The sequence below is a fragment of the Lonchura striata genome, chromosome 14 (genome assembly GCF_050655825.1).
Source record: "Lonchura striata isolate lonStrDom1 chromosome 14, ASM5065582v1, whole genome shotgun sequence".
In the NCBI taxonomy this organism is placed as follows: domain Eukaryota; kingdom Metazoa; phylum Chordata; class Aves; order Passeriformes; family Estrildidae; genus Lonchura; species Lonchura striata.
Window position 1 is genome coordinate 1,505,321 of NC_140716.1, and position 23,325 is coordinate 1,528,645.

General features: G+C 60.9%; 1 protein-coding gene across 2 annotated transcripts in view; it reads right to left on the bottom strand.

Annotated features, from left to right (window-relative positions):
- The window catches only part of NHERF2 (NHERF family PDZ scaffold protein 2), a 32,784-nt gene extending 16,372 nt beyond the window's left edge, over nt 1-16,412 (bottom strand). The window contains exons 1-2 of one of the 2 annotated variants that reach the window (XM_031506085.3): nt 16,176-16,412; nt 12,086-12,343 (exon numbers count right to left, since the gene is read on the bottom strand). In XM_031506085.3, the coding sequence (XP_031361945.2) occupies nt 12,086-12,343; nt 16,176-16,385 (468 nt within the window). In that variant the 5' untranslated portion in view covers nt 16,386-16,412. Of the gene's footprint in view, nt 1-12,085; nt 12,344-14,055; nt 14,188-16,175 lie in introns of those variants that run through there. The other variant, XM_031506086.3, reaches the window with a different exon arrangement.
- Nucleotides 16,413-23,325: the final 6,913 nt, after the last annotated feature.

Here is a 23,325-nt window from a genome sequence, read left to right on the forward strand (position 1 = left end):
GAGTCAGCAGGGTCACCTTCAGCACGCCCAGGAGGAGAGCAGGCTGCTGCAGGCTCCCGAGGGTGCCAGCACAGACTGTGCCTCCCCTGGGTGCCACAGCCCCGTGCCACCCCCAGCCCCCTCACCTGCCTGCCCCCAGCACTGGGCTGCTGGAGCTTATCCAAATCTCCTGCATTATTCCAATTAATCCAATTATTTCCATTGCTCCAGCTGAGTTTGCGTGATAGGAACATTAAAAAAAAATTAGGTATTTATTGGGCAGCAGACAGTGAGGTTTGTGCTGCTCCCCCAGCATCCTCCTGCCACCCTGGGGGGCTGCACCAGCACACACCCAGTGCCCTTTGGCTGCATCCCACCACTCTGTGTGCCAGCAGGCAGCAGGTGAGGGTGGCAGGGAGTGACTCCAATCAGCAATGGCACACGTCCTGCCACAGCTCCTTGGCAGGACCCAGGGCCGAGCTGCTGCTGACGGGGTAATTTGGATATTTCTGGGATTTTTCTGGTGGCAGTCCCTGAGAGGAGGAGGAGGATGATCAGCCATGCCACGGAAAACACGGGCTTGCACCGTGGCTCCCTCCACGGAGGGGAAGGATGATGCCCACAGTGGGCACCAAGCCTCAGCAGGGTCCTGCTGGCCCCAGGGACGCTCTCCCTGAGCCCTGCAGCCCTTTTGGGCACAGCTGAGGGCGCAGTGGTGGGGTCACTGGTGCCAGGGTGGTGCAAAAGTCATCACAGGAGGTTAATGAGGCCCTTCACCATCCCATGCCACCCGAGCAGCAGCAAGAAGAGCTTTGCACTTCCCTGTGCCCTCCACCCAAGTGTCCAGCTCGCTGCCAAGCCTGGTCCTGTGCCAGCACCCTGCCAGAGCCGTGCCCCAGGCACAGCCAGGGGGTTGTGATCCCAGGAAAGTGCCAGGCAGGATTAAACAAGAGCAGGAAGGATGTGGAGATGCCCGGGGTGCAGCCCGTGGTGGCAGCGCTGCCAGGCTGTGGGATGGCACTGGGAAAAGCACTTCCCTCACAGCTCCCAGCAGGGCCTCGCCTCCAGGAAACCTCCTGCCAAAAGAAAAAAAAATCACAGCTCTGCCTTGCCCATGGCTGTGCCCAGGGACGGGGTAAGCCTGGATTTGCCCCTCTCCAACATCCCCGCAGCATTAGGGAAATCCCTGAGCACAAAGGAACCTCTCAGCACCGGGCTGCAGGGCCTCGTCCTGCCTGGCACCTCGTCCTGCCTGGCACCTCGTGTCCCTGTGAGGGTCCCCAGTGGGGCTGCAGGGCCACATCCTGCCTGGCACCTTGTGTCCCCCATGGGGAGAGGCCCAGTGAGGGTCCCCAGTGTGGCTGCAGGTCCATGTCCTGCTCAGCACCTCGTGTCCCTGTGAGGGTCCCCAGTGGGGCTGCAGGTCCATGTCCTGCTCAGCACCTCGTGTCCCTGTGAGGGTCCCCAGTGGGGCTGCAGGTCCATGTCCTGCTCAGCACCTCGTGTCCCCAGTGGGGACAGGCCCAGAGAGGGTCCGAATGGGGCTGCAGGGACACATCCTGCCTGGCACCTCGTGTCCCTGTGAGGGTCCCCAGTGGGGCTGCAGGGCCGTGTCCTGCTCAGCACCTCGTGTCCCCGTGGGCACAGCCCCGCTGTGGGCACACCGGCCGTGCCCAGCCCCACGGGGTGCAGCATCCCCCCGGCAGGAGCTGTGCCCCACTCCATGGCAGCCCCAGAGCTGGGCAGGTTCTCAGGCACAAGCTGTGGGAAGCAGGGATGTTTTCCAGACTCAGGCAGCTCAGGCACCCACGCTCTCCCCCCGGGCAGGGCTGGAGCCAGCAGCAGCAGCAGCACAGCCTTGGCTGGAGCTGGGAGCAGCTGGCCCAGCCCAGGCAGAGGGAGGGAGGATGGAGGAGGCCGAAAGCGCCACGTGCACGTGTTTTCATGGAGAGAGACAACTTTTCCAGCAGGGTCTGCCAAGGGAACACGCAGCCAGGGCACCAGAGAGCTCCTCTGCTCCACAGGGATCAGCGCCAGCACGATGTGGGGCAGCAATGTGGGTCCTGGCAGGCTGGGGTTTGTCCAAGAGGAGAAACATGGAATCTCCATTCTGGATTGAAAGGGATCTCAGCAGATCCAGAGGGATCCGTTTTCTGCTGGGTGGGAGGGAAAGAGCATCGGTCACTGAGCAGTGCTGGAGCTGCTGGAGCAGGGGAAAAGTCCTTCCCACGCTCACCACAAACCCCCAGGCCAGAGGAGGGATTGCTCTGGACAATGGGAGGGCAGAGGGAGAAGCTGGGAATAAACTCCCCCAATCCTACAGCGTTCCCTCCCTGCACAGGGGCTGTGCTGCAGCACAGAGCTCCTGTCCCACGCTGGGACACCCCAGATCAGAGCGCTGCCACCCCCATTGGCACACCCCAAAAGGAGCCAGAGCAGGAACAGGGCAGAGGGCAGAGCCAGGCACGGCTCCCAGCCCAGCTCAGCGTGGCTTTCACCAGCTCTGCGCTGGAGCCGGGCACCTCCAGGCTCTGCCCAGCCTCCCCAGCTGCCTTTGGAGGCCAGGCCTTGAGCAATCCCCAAACACTGGCTGGAGCTGGCCCCATTCCTTGCCTCCAGTGACCCGGGGTCACAGCAGGAATCCAGTCCTGCAGCTCTGTGCTCCCACGGAGCTCGCCTGGCACCCAGGGCTCCCAGGAACACCCCTGCAGGTGCAGGGGGCTCTGATGCACCAGGCACTGCAAGGAGCACTCCCACCCCCGGGAACACCCCGGGACAGGGAGGGTTCTTGGGAAAGGAATGGTATTTTCCTTTCCCAAGGAAAGGACTGAGGCTGCTCAGGCTCTGTGCTCCTGCATTTCCCCGTGCCAGGGCTTGGGGGTCACCATGGCAGGACCACAGCAAACCCCAGAGCCCACCAGGGCCAGCACCTCCTGCTCAAACCCACCAGGACCTGCCCCGAGAGCTGATTTTTAGGGATAGGCTGCAATCCCAGCGCCCTGCAGGAGGCCAGCTGTTAGTCAAGGCAACTCACACAGAATGGGGAAAGCTGATCTGCACCACAAGCCAGCAAGGACACGAATCCTGGTCCTCTCCACGAGCCCCCAAACCCCCCACCCTAAAGGAAGAGCTCACGGGTGCTACACTCAGCCTTGCAGAGCCCAGGAAAGCCCAACAGGGTGGGAAGGAAGGCACAAGCCATCCTGCTGTCCCTTTGGGGCTGGTTTTCTCCTCCTGCTCTGCCAGCCAGCCCCCCTGGCAGCGAGGGGGCAGGGGGACACATCTGCACCCCCAGGCCGGCCCCTGCCCAGGCAGGGGAGAACAGGCGCTGCTCTGTGAGTGCTGGGCCCAGGGAAGTTCAATAGTTTACTCCCAATATTTGTCTTGGCCGGGCAGCCCAGCTCGCTGGAGGAAATGGGGCAGGGGGAGGGCTCCAAACATCCTCTGCATTCCTTGCACCGCCAGCAAGGCCAGCGCCGGGGCACCCGCGCTCGGGGTCACCCAGTGCGAGGCCCTTTGTGTTTAGAAACCCTGCAATAAAACATCCAGGGGTGCCATTTTCCAGCAAGCAGCAGGGGGGTGAAGGGCCTCGGGCCCAGCCCTCAGCTCGACACGTAAAATACTCCATTCTCCCAAAAAAAACCCCAATAAAACCCCTCCTGCACAAAATCCGCTGAGCTGGGCACAGCACCCCAAGCCTCCAGCTCTGCTGGGGCTCCCCTCGAGCTCCCCCTCCAAAATTCAGCCCTGCTGTCACTGCCCCCATTGCACAATGCTGGCACCATCCCACACCACGGCTGGGAAACCCGGGATCAACCTGGGACCATCAGGGCTCCTTCCTCCGAGCTCCAAAAATGACATTTTTTAAACCAAGCTCCTTAAAGACGAGGGATGCCCCTTGGCAGGGAGCTGAGCTTATCTCCAACTGAGCAGGGGCAGATAAGGGGCTGGGGTGGCCCTGGGAGCTGGGCAGGCGAGGATCTCCTGAGATAACCCCAGAGCCAGCTGCTCCTGCTGATAAACCCGGGGTGAAGGGGGTGCCAGTGCCAGTCCTGGGGCGCTGGGCATGCTGCCACCCGTGCAAGGGGAGCACAGAGCCCCCAGAAAGGGGCAACGGCCCCAAAACAGCGCTCGCAAAACCCAAAGAGGGATTTGGGCGCCCAGCACGACCCAGCAGCCACTCCAGGGGGGCTTTGTCCCCACGTTCCAGCACCTTACAGGGTCTCCCACATCCCCAAGGCTCAGCCCCCCGATGCCAGTGCAGCCCAGCTGCCAGGCAAGAGCAGGGAACTCTTCCAGGCAAAGCCTGCTACTCACCCGCTTACAACTAATTAGGGCTTGTCTTAATTAAATCCTGCTAACCATGAACGGCCCCAAGGCCCGAATTAGCTGATTTACCTGGGATGGCCTCTGGCTGCTGCTCTGGTGGGGAAGGAGCCAGCCCTGTGCTGGACACACGAGGCAGGAGCTGCCAGGGCTTGGGAAGAGCCCCTGGAGCGCTTCCCCAGGGCACAGCACCAGTGCCCAGGGAATGCCAACCCAGCCAGGTGCCAGGGCCACCTTCCCAAGGCTGGGAGCTCAACCCTCCCTCCCACCACCTTTCGTGTCTTTAAGGGGATTAGTCCCTGTAATTCCAGGGAGGGTTTAAGCACAGAACACCCCGGGAGCAGCGGGGCTCTGCCTGGGGAGGCAGTGACCCCACTCCCAGCACGTGGGCACGGAGAGGCCCAGGAATACCTTGGGACACCCAGGCACTGCTGCTCCTGCCCCACTCCTTCCTCAAGCATCCCCAGGACAGCTCAGTGCCAGGCTGGAGAGCCTCCCAAGGGGAAGAGCCACAGCCAGGCAGTCCAAATTGTGCAGCCTGGAGAAGAAAAAGCTCCAGGGAGAGCTCAGAGCCCTTTCCAGTGCCTAAAGGGGCTCCAGGAGAGCTGGAGAGGGACTGGGGACAAGGGATGGAGGGACAGGACACAGGGAATGGCTCCCACAGCCAGAGGGCAGGGCTGGATGGGAGATTGGGAATTGGGAATTGTTCCCTGGGAGGGTGGGCAGCCCTGGCACAGGTGCCCAGAGCAGCTGTGGCTGACCCCTGGCAGTGTCCCAGGCCAGGCTGGACAGGGCTTGGAGCAGCCTGGGATGGTGAAGGTGTCCCTGCCATGGCAAGGGTGGATTAACTGACCTGCCCCTTCCACCGAAACCCATTCCAAAATCCTCTGCCCACTGAGCAGCCTCTCACACCTTCACAGCACTGGCACCTGCAGGGAATTGTCTCTTTCTCCCCTTCCCAGTGCTCATAAAACTACTAAAATTTGGCTTTCACGGGCTCACCACTAACAAGCATCTCACACCAGCTTATTGTACCTGGAAACAAACTCCTGCAAAGCTTTAGTGGGAAAAGAGAGACACTGAGCCAACAAAATCCAGCTCCACGTCTGGACAGGGTCTGAACGTGCACAGCAATGGAACCAAAACATTCAGGAGTCCAGGCAAAATGTAATGAAATTAAATTACAATATGGATCTTGCCAGAAAGAATTATGTCAACAACTTGAGCTTCAATTCCTTATTTATAGAGACCCGTGGATCTGCAGAAAGCCTCAACTGATTACAAGTTTAATTTTTGCTCTCTCATATCCCAGCCTGGAGTCTCCCACCACCAGTGCCTCTAAAATCTCCACACCCAGAGACGGAGCAAAGGACTGGGAGACAAAACCAGCTCAGAACAGACCTTCACTTGCACCCTGAGCTCTTTTCTAGTGCTGGGTACATCATTCCCCCTCACTCCCCCAGAGTGGGGGGCAGGAACGAACAACACAGAAGTGCTGCCACATCATCAGGGCTGTGAGCACTCAAGGGATGGTGCTTCAGGGGTGAAAAGGAGCTCTTTAGAACCTCTTTTGTAAGTCAGCCGTGTCTGGAAGCCTTGGCCCCCTCCAGCCTGGGAGTTCACACTGGAAATCAGCAGCACTGGCAGCTTCGCTCCCAGTGTTTCCATCCTAAAACTCCAGCACCTCCTACCCAGGTGGGAGCAGCCCCATGTGCAGGGGATTCCCCCACAGCCACGGCACCACCCGAGGCACCAGCAGGTCCAGGTCCAACCCTGGGGATGATTTATCCCTCCACACTGCCCAGCAGCTCTGGGACAGCCCTGGATCAACAGGGTGTGCAGCACATCCCCTTCTCCGCAACTCGCACGGGTCTCGGGAATAAACAGAGCATCCAAAAAAAAAAATAAAACCAGCCCAAACCCAATATTGTTTTAAGGTTTCCTCTGCCATGTCAAGCCCAGAGCCCGAGCAGGCTGGAGCAGCTCCAAGGGATGGAGCAGAGGCACAGCAGAGGCTCTGTGCTGCTGCCAGGGCACACGCTGAAGGCCCCGCCGCTGCCAGAAGATTTTTAATTTATTCTAAACCATTTAATAGTCCTGCCATTGAACAGAACCATCGACAGCTGGCTGGGAGCCCGCTAGTGAGCGGGGCTGGGTTTGAAGGAAAGCTGCTGGAGCCCATCCCTGAGAGCCGAGGGGGCTGGGGAGAGCTGCACTTCCAGCAGCTCCAAGTTAATATCGGCTTCCCAATCATTCCGAGGGAAAGTTTTTGATTACTCGGGGATGCAGAAGGGGATCAGCACCGGCTGGACCACCCGCAGCATCCCCGGCTGTTGGAGCCCTGCAGCCGGGTCCGGGCTGGGGGCAGCAGCCGGGGGAGCTGGGGGGGTCCCGGGGTGACCCCGGTGTCCCCTCGGGAGCGTGTGGCTCCGGGAACAAAGGCTCTTGGCAGGGCACGGCTCGTCGCGATGCTAATCTGCCTCTCTCCTCCCCACCCCCGGCTTTGTGTTTCACTAAAAATACCGCGCTGGAGGAAGTCCGTGCGGCGGGGTGGATGCTCTCCTCCCCGGGAGGGGCTTCCTGCGCTGCCCCGGCACCGAAATAGCCCCCAGCCCCTGCCCTGGCACCGAAATAGCCCCCAGCCCCTGCCCTGCCCCTGCCCGAGCAGCTCCGGGCACCCGAGCCCCTTCCCGAAGCCCGGGGAGGATGCGGGACCGCGGGGCTCGCCCAGAACCGGGAGCGCTCCCCGCACGCCGGGCTCGGGCCCCTGCCAGCGCCTGCTCCGGGGGTCGCGGTGGTGCCCAGCACACCAGCCCCACTCCACAACCCCACGGGCGGCCCCAAACCCGCACCACCAGAGGGTCATTTCACAGGGGATGGGCACCGGGGCCGCGTGGGGCACGGGATCTGCGCCATCCTTTGGGCTGCGGAGCCTCCCAGCCTCTGCGGCAGCACCAGCACCCAAAAGCATCCCGGAATGCTGTGGACCTCCAAGTCCAGCTCGTTCGGACACCTCCCATCACGCCAGGTTGCTGCCAGGTCCATCCTGGGCACTGCCAGGGGTGAGGATTTGCACCCGCACTGCCCCAGCCCCCCGTGCCGCGCTGGAGCCGCTGCAGAGCCCACCCAGCGGGTGACACGCGATGCCACAGCCCGGCGACATCAATAATGCAGCGGGGTCAGCGCCAGCGTCCCACCGCTCCGCCCGGCTGCTGCCGCCGCCCTGGCACGGAAATCCCAACCCCAGGGATCCCTGTGCCAGCCTGGCCGGGCTCCCACCCCGCACAAACCCCTCAGGGCACAGGGGTGCCCATGGCAAGCGCTCCGGGGTTGGCAGAGGCTCTCCGGGCACCTTGCCTTCCTCACCCATCCCATGCCCTCACCCGCCGGCAGCCCCCACGCTGCAGGTGCACGGCTGGCTCTGCAAAGTGGTTTTCTTTTAAAGCAGAGCCCCCAGGGTGGCACATCCCTGCTGCCCCCTGGGCACAGACACGGCTTCCCCTCGCCTCTGCCCTGGCACCCCCAAAAACAGCTGCCGTGGGAAGGGCAGGGAACTCACGGGACACAGCCACAGCTCCCCGGGCTCTGTGCCCGAGGGCTTCCCCACACCTCTCCCTGCACAGCAGGAGCCTCACCAGGCCGTGCCAGGGCTCAGCTTTGCCATCCTCCCCCTGCCACAGAGCCGAGCCTGCCGCGGGCAGTGGAAGATGCTGCAGGGAAGTGCTTTAATTCAAACCATCCACTTTATTTTTTTTTTTTTTGTTTAAATTGCATAATTGCTGCAGACATTTCTGCTCATGTTCGGTTTTATTACATCTCTGTGGTTATTCTACAAGCCCTAAATTTTGGGCCTCGACTGAGTTGGCAAAGTGCTCCAGAAACATCTGTCCCGAGTTACTCCCCTCGCGGGGCTGTGGCAGAAGACATCACAACACAGGGGGTTTATTTGCAACAGACCAAAAGTTCTTACTCCTGACCCAAAGAGAAGGGTAAATATTGACTGCCTCGAGGTCAGCGCTGACCCCACAGCTGTCCCCAGACACGCAGGGGGCTCAGGAGCTGCCACCACCCCCCTGTCACCCCAGGGACACCAGGCTGCTGCCTCCAGCTCCTGCCAGCTGCCATCCTCAGGTGACACATCCCTCCCCAGCACAGGACAATCAACAGCCACTAATTCCCCTCCTTTAAATCCCCAGCAGCTCCCAGATGTGGGTTTGTCCTCCACGGGATAAACTCTGGAGTTTATCCTTCACTAAGGTTGTAAAGGTCCCTTTGCACACCCACCCCCTGCACACCAGAGCGTGCAGGAAGGGAATTGCACCACCCCCAACGCCTCCCTGGCTTTGCTGTTGCTCTTGTTTCTCCTACAAACACACCTGGAGAAGGCAGCACGTCCCAAGGACATCCCTAATGGCCACACCAGGGTCCCAGTGCCCAGCAGGAATGGGACAGCAGAGCCACAGCCCCTGCAGAGGTGCTGCCAGCCCTGGCCAGGACAGCTGCCCACCACGGACACCTCTGGAAGGACCAGCAGCACCCAGGTGAGGTCCTGGCAGCCCTGCAGCTCCCCTGCCTTTCACACACCACCAGCCCAGGTGTTTCACTGCAGCCACCCAAAGGCACCTTTGCCATCCAAGCAGCTCACACCCAGCACCTGGAGCAGCCCCTGCCACCCTGGCACCCCCTGCCCCATCCCTGCAGCTGCCAGGCAGGGCACAGCCAGAGCCCTGGGAACAGCCTGGTGGCCACCAGGACCTGCTGGGGACAGGGGAGCACCTGTGCCAGTCATGTTCTTCTCTCTCTCAGGATTGTTCATAGAGGTGCACAGAGAGAAGAAAGAGAAAACAATTTCTATTTCTGCTCCTTGTTTTTCCCATGTGGAATGTGTTTGGAGAATTGTTTCCCTGGGGTGATGCTTGGTTGGATTCTGGTGAGGATTGTTTGAGCCTGGTGGCCAATCCAATCCAATCCAACCCAATCCAATCCAATCCAATCCAATCCAATCCAATCCAATCCAATCCAATCCAATCCACCTGGGGCTGGGCTCTCAGAGAGGGTCACAAGTTGTGAGTTAGATATGGTAGTTAGAAAAAGTAGGTTTGTAGTTTTAGTATCTCCTTTAAATAGTAAATTAATGTATTGTAGTATAGTTATAATAAAGAAATCATTCAGCCTCTGAACTGGAGTCAGACACCAGCATTTCTTCCCCCCAAGCTCACCTGCATTCACAATAAGCACCTGGCATGGAGGACACGTGCCCTGCCAGGGGACAGAGTGGGACAAACCCCCCCAGCCCAGCAGACACAGGAATGGGCACAATTCTGTGGGGCAGGGCAGGGCAGCCCTGGCTCCCCGTGCCACCACGGCCACACAGGGCACTGTCCCCACGGCGCTGGGGACAGCAGAGCTGTGACAGCCACAGCTGCTGGCTGCCAGCCCTGCTCCCCGGGCAGGATTTTAAACACCTGCTGAATTATTCATGGCATCACCGAGGTTCCTGGAGGGTTCCTGGAGCACGAGGTGCTGGGCACCAGGTCCCTGCAGGGTGACCTCCCCACCCATGGCAGCTCCGGGGAGGTGGCAGGGCTGTGCCCACCCTCCCTGCTCCATCACATCCAGATCTCCCTCCTGGTTTTGTTTCAGCTGCTCGTCTCTTCAGGCCGCCCTGAAGAACCCCAATGCAGGAAAACTCCAGCCTTTCTATAAACAAACGCTGCTGACAAAAATGCAGCTCCCTGGAGCAGCCCCGAGCACCAGCCCCACTCCCACAGGGGCAGCCTGGGGCCACGGGGGGGGGAAGGAGCTGCCTTCTCTCCTTCACTGAACGCTTCCAGGAGAGCTCAGAAAAACCCCAAATCTGGCTGGGGACAAATCTCTGAGTGTATCCCAGCTGTCACAGCCTCACTGCAGCAAAGATCTCCCAAAAACCCCTCACACTTGAGAACTGAACATTCCAGTGCCTGTGATCTGCTGGATTAGGGTTAGATTTGAACTGCCCCATGGGGGGACGCAGTGCTGGGGGCTGAGCAGGGCAGAAATCGGGGTCCATCACCCCTTCTCCACCAAGACCTGGCCTCCTGCTGCTTTGGCAGCCAGCAAAGGGCACACACCAACCAGACCAGGAGCAGGTTTCACCACCTTGAATCTGGCAGGGTGGAAAGGCACAGGAGCAGGATGCAGGTCCTGCTGCTCCGGCCACCCCTGACCTGATCCCAGAGCCACACGGGGCCCTGGCACAGAGAAGTGACCTTGGCAGGGCAGCTGGCAGTGCCCAGCTCTCCCGAGAGCTGCCGAGGCAGGAGCAAACCACCCCAAGGTGCTCAGCAGCCCGAGCCCATCCCCACGAGAGGGGAATCACCCCCAGAGCCAGCTCCCCTCATCCAGCCCAAACATCAGCCCTGTCTCCAGCACTGAAAAGCCCCTCTGGGGGGGAGCACGGGCTCTTCTCCCCCTCCCCACTCCCAGCCCTGCCCTGCTCTCCCTGTCCCACCCTCTCCTTGGAGGAGCCAAAAGCCAAAGGCCGGAAAGGACCGTCCTGTTCCCCCGGCCTGACTTCCCGTCAGCTCCCAGTGCTGGATCCCGACCAGCACACAGAGCACAGCAGAGGAAATGCCCGTGTGGAGAGCCACCCTCTCCTTGGGAATGGCTCCTCTCCCAGCCCTGTCCCAGGGCGCTCAACCCCCAGGGGCAGCACAGCCACCAGCAGCCTCACACAGACCTCCCGACAGCTTCAGATCGGGCAATAAATAAATAAAAATAAAACACTGCCTCCAAGCCTGCCCCAGGGAAGGGGGATCCTTCTCTGCAAGATTCCAAACAGCTCCAGAGGGAAGGAGCAGAGGTGAGACCCTCCTCTCCTGCCAGGCTGCTCCTGCCTCACACCAGCATCACCCCTCATCTGCACTGGGGGATTTCTGCACCAGGGGCTCCTGAGGACACAAGGCTTTCCCATTTTCCCATGGATGTCCTCCTGGCAGCCCAGTGGCCACTTCTGGGCCAGCATTAGCCACCACCCCCACGGCGAGGGGATAGAGACAGACCTGGCAGTGCAGCCCCTGCAGGGCCCCAGGGAGGAGGAGGAGGAGGAGGAGGAGGAGGTGGGGGGATGCTCAGGACGCTGTGGAGCAGCCCAGAGCAGCAAGCACAGGACAGGGGGGACACGAATGGGAGGGGACAGATGGCCGAGGGGCAGGGTCACACACAGCCCACCCAGCTGGGGCAGGGGCAGCCCGGAGCCAGCCCCGCTCAGCCCGCGCCGGCTCCCCCAGCCCCGCAGCCATGGAAACTGGACGTTTTCCACCCCGAATTCCTTCCCTTTTGGAAAGGAGTTTACCAATAAAAGGCACTTAGTGCCGAATCCCAGGCCAGACCCAGGCCTCTTAAAAAGAGCCAATTAACTTCCTATTCCAGCAAAAAAGCTGCGAACACGCTCAGCCCAGATGTTCCCTCCCTCCTGCAAATAACGGAGGGAGAGAAGCTCATTCACGAGCTCCAGCTTGGCCACAGCCCTGCTCTGGGCAGCCTGTGATACCCACCTCGGCTGGGGCACCGTGGGGTCACTGTCCCCAGGTCTGGCAGCCCCCCAGAGCCCCTCGGGGACACCGGAGGGGAGGGAACGCACAGCCCCCAGCACTGCCTGGAGCGAGGGATCCCAAAGGGCAGCCGGGGACACCGGGCTCTCCAGGGTGACAGCCACCCCCAGAATGGTTTTCTCTGGCTGGTGGGACAAGCCGTGCTGAAGGAGGAAGGAGATGCCAGGGGGGCCCCTCTGTGCCCTCACCTTCCTGCTGCCGTGCGAGGAGAAGCTGTGGGAATGCCTCTGGAGGCTGCCCCCGCTCAGGTCCAGCTGTGGCTTCCAGACCTCGCCGTTGTCGGCGGCCAGGCCCTTGGCTGGGGGCAGGGCCGAGCCCAGCAGGATCCCGTTGTGCACCATGTCCTCGGTGCAGGTGAGCCGCAGGCTGCACAGGTACTCGTCCGTCTCCTTGTCCACCACCAGCAAGCGCGTCTCCGTCTCCACGGCCTTGATGCGCTGCACCACCTGGGAAAAACGACAGGGACAGCTCAGCTGGAGCCCAGGGGGACACCCAAGGGCCCTCAGCTCCCCCCTGGGTGAAGGGTTACGCTCCCAGCTGCGGGTGATGGGGCAGAAAGGGCAAGAACACAGATTTGGGACAGCTCTGGTCCAACGGCCGCACAGCAGCGCTGCCCAGACCACCAGGACCACCCTGCCCAGCTGGGATCGCCTCCTGCTCAGTCAACAGCTTCCAGAGGCTGTCACTGCCCCTCAAGCATCAGCAGCTCTGCCTGGCACTGTCCTGCACAGGGACAGCCCAGTCTGTCCCACCAAGCAAACACCCAAATTCTCCTCAATCCACGGCGTCCTCCTACTCCCATACCCAGGGCAGGGCATGAGCCAGGAAGGCTCCAAGCACCAGTGTGGGCAGTGAGGTGCTGGACTGTCCCTCCCACACCATTGTGCAGGCTCGGGGTAGATTTAGGAAGGAAACAGCCCAATCCACGCATCCATCCCCAGCCCGTGCTGGGGACCAGCAGAGAAGGGAGCCGGGGCTGGGAGCAGGAGAGGAGCCCGTCCCTGGCAGGATCCTGCTCCAGGCAGGGCTGAATGGGGACATTGTCCTGCTGTGGCCGCTCCTTTGCGGGGATCAGGGACTGGCAGAGGCTGCGACACTGCGGAGAGCCAGGAGGAGCTGATCCCACAGGCAGGCAGGGGGTAAATCCCACCAGAGTGGGCTGGGATGGAAACAGGGAAAACCCAGCACAGCCACAGGGAAACCACCTCCAGACTCGCTGCTGGCAGCTGCCAAAGGCACCTCCCCCATGCACAGGCCTTCATCCCGAGGAGGAGGAGGGGTGGCACTGCTGCTCAGCTGCCATCCCCAGCCATGGGGTGGCTTTGAACACCCCAGACGTGCTGGGAACCCCCCAAAAGCAGCCCGGGGCTCCTTGCAGGGCTCCTGCACTGATCTAGGTCACAGTGGCCAGACACGGCAAGGTTAGAGCGACAAACGAGCCTAATACGCAATTAACCAGCGTTTATTTACTCTCTGCAAGCTGCACTCAAGGTCAACAGAGCCGGTATCTGCAAACAAAATAATAAAAAAAAAAAAACCAGCCTGCGAGAAATGTCCAGGCTGCAGCCAGGGCTGAGCTAAGCCATCCACTGCAGCGATCCCGGGAGCCCACCCCCGAGCAGCCTGGAGGGGCTGATCCATCAGGCCCAGAAAATCCATCTGCTCCCGCTCAGATCCCTTCACATCTGCTGGCACCAGCAGTGCCCGGGCAGGGGCACTTCTCCCCGAGGGGACCTGGCAGCAGCAGCAGTCAAAGCTCGGCAGCAAAGATGCGGACGGGGAAGGTGCTGGCCCTGCAGTGCCATCCCCCAGAGCCCACAATTCGGGTGCTGCAGGCAGCACAGGGGATCACAGGGGTCCCACAGACCGCAGAGATGCTCAGAGGGTCCACAGAAGGGTCCAAAGCTGGTGTGGAGCAGTGCTGGGCTCACCCCATGGCCGAGCCCCCCAACAGCCACAGCGAGAGCAGCGATGGAGCAAAGGTACAAGTGCCAGGGGTGGAGAGTGGCACAGAGCAGCCCCTTGCCCCCTCCCCACGAGCAGGATGAGCAGAAGGGGCTGTGAGGAGCCCCCCAAGGCAGCAGGTCTCCCTGGGGACAGAGCAGAGAGGTGGGGGGCAAAGCAGCAGCTCCCGGCGAGCTCCTGCCCAGCACCGTACCCGCTTCCGAGCCATGCTCCCAGCCTGGAGTCCCGCAGGCTTCTGGAGACAATGCAGCCCGTCCTGCTCATCTGGGACCTCCTCAGCACCCGACCCAGCCCCAGGATTTCCGCAGCCCCACCCGAGCAGACTTTACCCCTGGCGACGGCAGCGCCAGCCCGGCAGCGCCAGCCCCGGGCCCTTCCACCCTCGCCAAACGGCAGCGCCCAGGAAGGACTCACGGTGCCAGCAGCAGCAGCAGCTCCTGCAGAGGTGCCCGTGCCCTGCTCCATCCTGCCAGGCTCCCCGGGCACCTTTCTGTGCTCAGGAGCTGCGGCTCTGCCCGGCTCCGAGGAACCCAGGATGCAACTCTGAGACAGAGCACGCTCTGCCTTCGCTCCTTGGGCAAGGCCAGGAAAAAAAACCAAGAGAACAAAGACAAAAATGCTGCCAGCTTCGGCTGGAAACACAGTTACACCCAAAGAGCAAGGCCTTGTGTGCTGCGGGCTCCCCATGGCACATGGAGAAGTGTTACTTGTTCAAGGTTGGGCAAGGAGCAGCACGAGGAAGGGCCAAGGTGAGGTGGCTGCTCAGAGCCACCGTGTGACCCACCAGGGCATCGCCCTCGCCACGGCCCATCAGTGCTGGCGAGGTTTTGGGGGAAGAAGAGGTTCTTGTGGTATTGAGGCAGGAAAAAGGGTGATCCCAGCGCTTGCACTCTCGCTCTCAGATGCCACGGCAGCCAGAGCGGGCACCGGGCGAGTTCCTGGACACCCTGGATGGGGACACCTCGTTCCAATCACTGCTCTGCAGCAGCCAGCGAGTGCCAGCGCTCCATCCTGCCGCCAGCAGCAAAAACACAAACGAAAAAACAAAAAGGAAGAAATGGAAATTTCCCCCTCCCATTTCACTTGACCTACTGGGAAGCCCCAGCACGTTTCAAAGGCACAGCTGGCTCCGCTATCGCCCGTCCCCAGCAGCCCAGCGCCAGCAGGGAGCTCTGGTGGCTTCCAAGGCACCACAGGAACCCAGCCCTCCTTCCTGGCCAGCCACATCAAAGATGGGGATCCTCCTTCAAGGGGTTTGAAATCCCACTCAGGACAAACATCAACTTTCACACGGCTGGCTCGGAGCGTCAAAACAAGCTCAACTCGCCACCAAACCCCACCAGGCTCATCCAGAGGAGTCCACCAGGCTTTGTTGGAGCCACCTGGAAGGCTGTTTCACCTCCAGCATGGCAACATGCACACCTGGAGTGAGGTCTGGGAACGCACAGCCCCCCAAAACTCTGTGGGGTCACGGCACATCCCAGCTCTGCCCCCATGCAGCGCTGGCAGCGGGGCTGAGCAGATGTTTTAAGTTACTAAAACACCAAATCCTGCAGAGCTCCACAAACCACGAGGCAAATTGTGCCCCTGCCAGGCTCCGAGTGTCCAGCAGGACTGGAGCAGCTCGAACCTCGCTGCTTGCTGTTTTGTTTTTTCCGCATTTTTTGGGTTTTTTAGACTAAACTGTCTGACAAATCCAAGTTTCAGTTTTACAAGGAGAAAATGCCACAGCCCGAAACAGCTTTTGTTGGAGAGCAGAGAAACGGCAGCCTTGGACCTGCCCAGTCCCAGCGTGGTCAGGGAGAGCCACGGCTCCCCTCCGAGCCCTATCGCTCTCCGGCCAGCCCAACTGCCGAACATCTGCACGGCTTTATCTGCAGATTTTCAGGCATCTTCCCACACTCGGGGCTGCACAGGCAGGCGCAGCTCGCCCGAAGCAGCCAAGAAAACCCACGGCAGAGCCGGAAATAAAGCCCGGGTCTCCCCATTCCTTTCCACCACAGATTGCATAACGCGGCAGAGCCCTGCCCAGCCCCGCACACCTTCGCCTTCCCCACCTTGACACGACTGCAGCGTCCTGCGCCCGCAGCCCGACCCCGCACGGAGCTGCGGGTCCCGGGCCACGCAAAGCCCGGCCCCGGCATCTCGGGGGAGCATCCACCGCACCGCTGCGGCCAGCCCAGCGCTGCCCGGCCGGGGATGCTCCGGCGGGGATATTTTGGGTGAAACCCCCGCTCTGCCCGCCGCAGGGAGGCTGCAGCGGGCACGGCCCCGCTCGGCCCCGGTGCCCGTGTGCCCCGCTCCATCCCGCACCTGGTGATGCGTCTCCTGCTCCACGTTGAGCCCGTTCACCTCCACGACGCGGTCCCCGGCGCGCAGCCCCGCCGCCTCGGCGGGCGAGCCGGGCTCCACTTTGCGGATGAACTGGCCGCTCTTGCCCTTCTCGCCGTGCAGGTGGAAGCCGTAGCCGCTCTCCCCTTTCAGCATTCGGCACAGCCGCGGCTTCAGCTGGTCCTTGGCCATGGCCGGCGGCGGAGCGGCGGCGGCGGCGGAGCGGGGCGGGCGCGGGGCCGCTTTTATGGGCGGCCCGGGGCGGGCGCCGAGGGGCGGGTCGGGACCGGGGCCGGGGCCGGGGCCGGGGCCGGGGACGGGGACGGGGCCGGGGCCGGGGCCGGGGCTGCGGGCGGCGGTGGGAGCGGGGCAGCAGCGGGGCGAGGGGCCGGGGCCGGGGCGATGCGCAGCTCGGCCATGCTGCGGCTGCCCCGCGGCACCGGGAGCGCGGCGGGCGGGGACGGCGGCGGGACGGGAGGGGACGGGGCGGAGCCGCAGCGAGGGACGGGGCGGCACCGGCACCGGCACCGGCACCGGCACCGGCACCGGCACCGGCACCGGCATCGGCACCGGCATCGGGACCGGCATCGGGACCGGCACCGGAATCGGCACCGGCACCGGCATCGGCACCGCCACCGGCATCGGGACCGGCACCGGCATCGGCACCGGCACCGGCATCGGGACCGGCACCGGCACCGGCATCGGCACCGGCACCGGCACCGGCACCGGCATCGGCACCGGCATCGGCACCGGGACCAGCATCGGTGTCGGGATCGGGACCGGGACAGGCATCGGCACCGGCGCCGCACTGGGTCCGGCATTGGCACCGGCATCGGCACTGGCACCGGGACCGGCTCCAGCACCAGCATCGGCGCCGGGATCGCGACCGGGACCGGCATCGGCTTCGGCACCGGGACCGGGACCGGGACTGGCATCGTCACCGGCATCGGCACAGGGACCGGCATCGGGACCAGGACCGGCACCGATGCCGCACCGGGACCGGGCCCGGCACCGGCACCGGCACCGGCATCGGCACCAGCGGCTGGTGGAGCCCCGGGGCCAGAAGCCCCGAGCAGCACGATCCGACGGCTCCCTGTGGCACGGGTGCCAGGGAAGCCGTGGCTGCCCCTGCATCCCCGAAGTGTCCCCAGGCTGGCCGCGGCTCGGAGCAGCCTGGGATGGTGGAAGGTGTCCCTGCCCATGGCAGGGGTGGCACTGGGTGGATGGCACTGGAGCTTTAAGTCCCTTAAGGCCCTTCCCAACCTAAACCGTTCCAAATTCAATGACTCCTGGTGGGGAAAGGCACCGGCTCCATCTGGGCTGAGCTTGGAGAGGCCACCCAGGTTTCACCTGGGCTGAGTTTGTTTAATGGAACACAGAGATCCCCGTCTTCACCTTTTTGCATTCCTCACCTTCATTTCCTTGAAATCTTTTACAAGAGGACGTGACCCAGAGCAGCTGTCACAGTGCTGGCCCCGAGTGTCACATTCCTGTGACACAGGTTCTCAGGCCTTCTTCTGCAGCTTCTCCTTCCTCATCCGCTTTCCTCCCAGATTTTACAGGGCTGAAGCAAACACAGCAGCCAGCTGGAGGCTGGAAAGAAAAGGCTCCAGAAATTAATCTTGATTTATTTTAATGCGTAGTTTGCTTTAAAAACCCTACTTCCACTGTAGTTATACATAAATTCACCCTTAAAAACCCCGGGACCACAAACATGCTTGGAGACTGCATCCTGAGAAATCACAGCATTATTTATCTCTGCCAATCCTCGTTCCCTGCAGGCACTGTGGCTCTGGGAGCTGCAGGGCAGGGGCTGCCGGGGGCACCGGTGCTGTCCCCTGGGCTGTCTGTCACCGTGGGGTGGGCACGGGCTCAGGCCCTGCCTCCAGACACGTGTGGCAGCCAGGAGGGTGTGATGGCCCACCAGGAGGATGTTTTAGTTCCCCCAGGAGGATGTGATGTCCCACCATGAGGATCTGATGTCCCACCAGGAGGATCTGATGTCCCCATGAGGACCTGATGTCCCAAAGATGACCTGATGTCCCCCATGAGGATCTGATGTCCCACCATGAGGATCTGATGTCCCCCAGGAGGAAGTTTTAGTCCCCCATGAAGATCTGATGTCCCCCAGGAGGATCTGATGTCCCACCATGAGGATCTGATGTCCCCCAGGAGGATGTTTTAGTCCCCCAGGAGATCTGATGTCCCCCAGGAGGATGTTTTAGTCCCCCAGGAGGATCTGATGTCCCACCAGGAGGATGTTTTAGTCCCCCATGAAGATCTGAGGTCCCACCAGGAGGATGTTTTAGTTCCCCAGTGATGGTTCTTTGGCCCCTGCACTGCCTGTGTCACCCCAGCAGCGCCGACCTCAGCACAAAGTCCTGGGTGACCCAGAGGAAGCAGAGAAACTGAGGCAGGTTTATTTGCTGTACAGCACAGCTGCTCCCCGGAGCCTCTTTGTGGAGTCCTGAAGCTTTTTGTCGGGCTGGAGGAGTGCGAAGAATTGATTTTTCCACTCGCTGGCTAAACCAAAATACGGGAGGGAAAGGGGGAGGAGAAGGAATTGTTTCAAGTTTATTTGAACCAAAAAGTTTTTCTTTGGATTTGGCGCAATAAAAACACAGTGGGAGAAAATCTTTCAGGTGGTCAGAGTGAATATTTGAACCCTTTTGAATATCTTTTTGAAAGCATTGGGAGCATGAAATTTTTTTTTTAAAAGATAATAAAACAGAGAGAAAATATTTCAGAAAGGGGGGAAACAGTTGTTTACGTTTTTTTTAAGCACAAGCATTTTCTCAAGTGTGCCCTGGGCATTCTTTCCCCAAAAAACCCCATTTATTTATTGTGGAGGATGTAGGGGACGCTGTAGTCAGTGTAGCTCTGACTCAGCACTGGATCTTTGCCTGAGCACCTTGTGATCCTAAAATAAAACATTTATTTTGTGATCGCTGTACTTCAGGAGCTGTGGCTGTGCCTCTGGCACACAGCTCTGGGCTGTCCTGGGATCATCCCAGGGTGCATCCCTGGGCACCAACATGGATCACAGGGAAATCCTGCATTTCTTCCCTGCAGCTGGTGGAGAAGGAGCTGGAAGGAACATTAAAATACATCGTGCAAAGGTAGATCCTCCCGAGGTACAAAATACCTTTGGTTCTCCCCATCCTGCCTTTTCCCATCCTCCCAGGTCTCACTGAGGAGAGAGCCCAGAGAGGTTCCTGCGCCTGGAATGGCAGAGCCGTGGGTAAACCCTGCAGATCCTGCTCAGGCAGAAGTTTTCCATGTAAATTTTGGGTGTTTTGACTCAGGCACATCTCTCAGTCCACACTGGGCCTGCCTGGAGGCAGAGGCAGTGCAGGGACCTGTGAGCTCCGTGCCTTGGAAGGGTTTGGAGCTTTTTTTGGTCGACATCTGCTTCCAGTTCTGGGCGGTGACAGAGAATCCCACCTGTGTCCTCCTCCCTTTGCCTCGGGCCTGATGCTGTTGCAACATAATCCAAAATGCAGGTGCTGGGAGGACTTTCCCAGCGGCAGAAATCAGAGTCGGCCTCCAGGCTCCCTGGCAGCTGCCAGTGGGGATTTTGGGGAGCCCACAAAGTCCATCTTCCTGCAGAAACTGGGAAATCCTCAGCTGAGCCCCCAAACCTGCGCAGTCAGCTTTGCTCCTGAGGCAGTGGGAGGGTGAGGAGCCCTCTGAGGAGGAGGATGGTCGATGATGATGGAGTCACTGGGCTGTGCCAGAGCTTCCAGAGGGATGGGAAGTTTTCCACGTGCCTTTGGGTTCCTCACAGCTGAGGTGCCAGGAGCCCTGTGTGTCCCTCGTGCCTCCACGAGTGGCTCTGGGCAGCTCTGGTGGCTTTTCCGTGTCCCACTCAGCCCATCCCTGTCCCGGGATGTCGCTTGAGCTCATCCTGCTCGGGGCTGGGAGCTGCTCCCAGCTCTCCTGGCTCCTTCCCAGCTGTGGGAGCTGCTCTTCCTCCCGCTCAGCCTCCTCCTCCTCCTCAGTGCTGGTGTTTATCCACAGCCAGCTTTCCTCCCCGCAGTTTGGGCAGCCCAGCACCTTCTGCTGGCTGTGCAGGGAGCTGTGGCCGAGCCAGAGCTGCTCCCGGTGCTGGGGATCCCTGCTGGGAGAGCCCCTGGCACTGCAGTGATCGGCTCTAACTGGGAATAAATGAAGTCCTGGGATTTCCCAGCGGCTCGGATGCTCCGTGCTCATTCCTGCCTTGTTTCAGCATGGCTCAGCGTGGGGCTGCCGGGCCTGGCTGCTCCCAGGGGATGATTTCAAAGGGGATGATTTATCTGTGCTGCCGGAGGAACCAGGAATGAGAGGAGAGCTCATAAAAAACACCAACTCATTTTCCCCGAGCCTCTGCGTGTGGCACTATTGAGCTGTAAACATTCCCCAGGTTAGATTGATGAGGACAGGAGGAGAAGCGATCATTAGGAGGATTAATTACAGGTTTTGTGGGTTGTGAAAGTCCAGAAAGTTCAGGCACGCTGCTGAGAGCCGGGAGATGCATCTTGCCCACGCTGGCAGCTCCTTTATTGCCCGCAGGAGTGGCAGAGCTGGGGCAGCTGAGCCGGGCTGGTGCTGCTGGGTGCTGGGAGCTGGCCACGGGCCCAGCCAGCCTGGCCACACCTGAGGCTCCACGTGGGAATTCCGGGGATCTGCTCCACACCCAGCTCCCCGTGGGACAGACACCCGCTGCCTCTGGCAGGCAGGACAACGCCTTTCCCCGGAGCAGCTGGGATGTGTCTGGTGTCCCCAGGAAAGCCCCGTGGATAAGGCAGCTCCACAGGGACTGGGTCCTGAGGAGGCTGCTGCTGGCACAGCCCATCCCCTGAGCTGGTGCTGCTGATGGTGCCATGCTGGCATGTCACTGTGCCTGCCACGGCAAGGGCATGGGTGTCACAGCAGCGCTGGCTCTGGGACCCTCTGTCGCTGTGAGCACTCATCCTCAGCAGCATCCACCTCCAGGGGCAGGCAGTCCTGGCAGCATCCACCCCCAGCTGCACCAGCTGCTGCTCCTGGTGGCACAGGTCCCTCTGCTCCTGGTGGCACAGGTCCCTCTGTTCCCCTGGTGGTACAGGTCCCTCTGTTCCCCTGGTGGAATAGATCCCCTCTGCTCCTGGTGGCACAGGTCACTCTGCTCCTGGTGGTACAGGTCCCTCTGTTCCCCTGGTGGTACAGGTCCCTTTGTTCCTGGTGGAACAGATCCCCTCTGTTCCCCTGGTGGCACAGGTCCCTTTGTTCCTGGTGGAACAGATCCCCTCTGTTCCCCTGGTGGCACAGGTCCCTCTGCCCCTGGTGACACAGGTCACTGTTCCTGGTGGCACAGGTCCCTCTGCCCCTGGTGGCACAGGTCCCTCTGCTCCTGGTGGCACAGGTCCCTCTGCCCCTGGTGGCACAGGTCACTGTTCCTGGTGACACAGGTCCCTCTGCTCCTGGTGGCACAGGTCCCTCTGCTCCTGGTGGAATAGGTCCCTCTGTTCCTGGTGGCACAGGTCCCTCTGCCCATGGTGGCACAGGTCCCCTCTGCTCCTGGTGGCACAGGTCACTCTGTTCCTGGTGACACAGGTCCCTCTGCCCATGGCGGCACAGGTCCCCTCTGTTCCTGGTGGCACAGGTCACTCTGCCCCTGGTGACACAGGTCACTCTGCCCCTGGTGACACAGGTCACTCTGTTCCTGGTGGCACAGGTCACTCTGTTCCTGGTGACACAGGTCCCTCTGCCCATGGTGGCACAGGTCCCCTCTGCTCCTGGTGGCAGGTGCCTGTGGCAGCTGAGCTGCTCAAAGCAGAGCGGGCACTCCCCAAACACAGCCCTGTGTGCACTCCACATGGGGGTGGCACCTCCCGCTGCCAGGGCCTGGGGACACCCGAGGGGTCCCTGACCCAACATCTCCTCCTGGCCTTGGCCCTGGGCTGCTGCAGGGCCCATCTGTGACAGGGTCTCTGTGCCACAGCCGTTTGCCACTGCCCTGGGCACCCTGGAGACAGAGGTGGCATCACCTCCTGCTCCCTGCAGCTCCCAGCCCTGATCTCCAGTGCCCATCCGTCCTCTGGCTGGTGGGACAGGAGGGGTGGCAGGGATGGGATCCCTGGCAGAGCCCAGCTCAGCACCAGGGCTCCCCACGTTTGGGGCCATTGCAGGGAGCAGCCGGCACATCCAGCTCCGTGCAAGGAGCTCCCACCCACGGCCAGAGACGTGCTCAGCCCTGGCCTGCATCCCTGAGGACGGGGGAGGAAATTCCTCGGGGAGTTTTCTTCCTCCCGGTGCCCGCGGGGACCATTGTGTGTGCCCGGGCCAGCCCTGGCTGAGCTCACAGCTGCTCCCCAGGGCCGGTTCCTGCCCGGCCTCTGCCCTTCCCAAAGCCCCTCTGGCTGCTGCTGCTCCCCTGGGAGAGGCCGGGCAGCCGGGAAGGAAAGGGAGCTGCCCCGGCTGGGGTGGGACATCTTCCTGCCTGCCACGGCCCCTGGGATTCCCCCTCCTCTGGGCCTGGAACAAAGCGTGGGCATCGCCAGCCCCTGCTGCAACCCAGAGTGCCAAGGCAGCGTGGCACGGACCTGGGCCACCTCCAGCTCCTGCCCAGGTGTGCTGTGTGGGCACTCCTGTGGCAAGCACATTTTTCTCCCTTTCAGGATTTTTATAGAGGTGCACAGAGAGAAATGAAAGAGGAAACAATTTTTATTTCTGCTCTTTATTTTTTTTTTTTATGTGGAATGTGTTTAGAGAATTGTTTCCCTGGGGTGATTCCTTGGTTGGATTCTGGTGAGGATTGTTTGAGCCTGGTGGCCAATCCAATCCAACCCAACCCAATCCAATCCAATCCAATCCAACTCAACCCAACCCAACCCAATCCAATCCAATCCAATCCAATCCAATCCAATCCAACCCAACCCAACCCAACCCAATCCAATCCAATCCAATCCAATCCAATCCAATCCAACCCACCTGGGGCTGCACTCTCAAAGAGGATCACGAGTTGTGTTCGAGTTAGAGTCAGAGAAAGCAGGATGTAGTTTTAATATCCTCCTTTTATATAGTATATTAATGTATTTTAACATAGTTATAATAAAGAAATAATTCAGTCTTCTTGAGTCAGGCATTGTCATTTTCCCCATTGGGTTCAGCT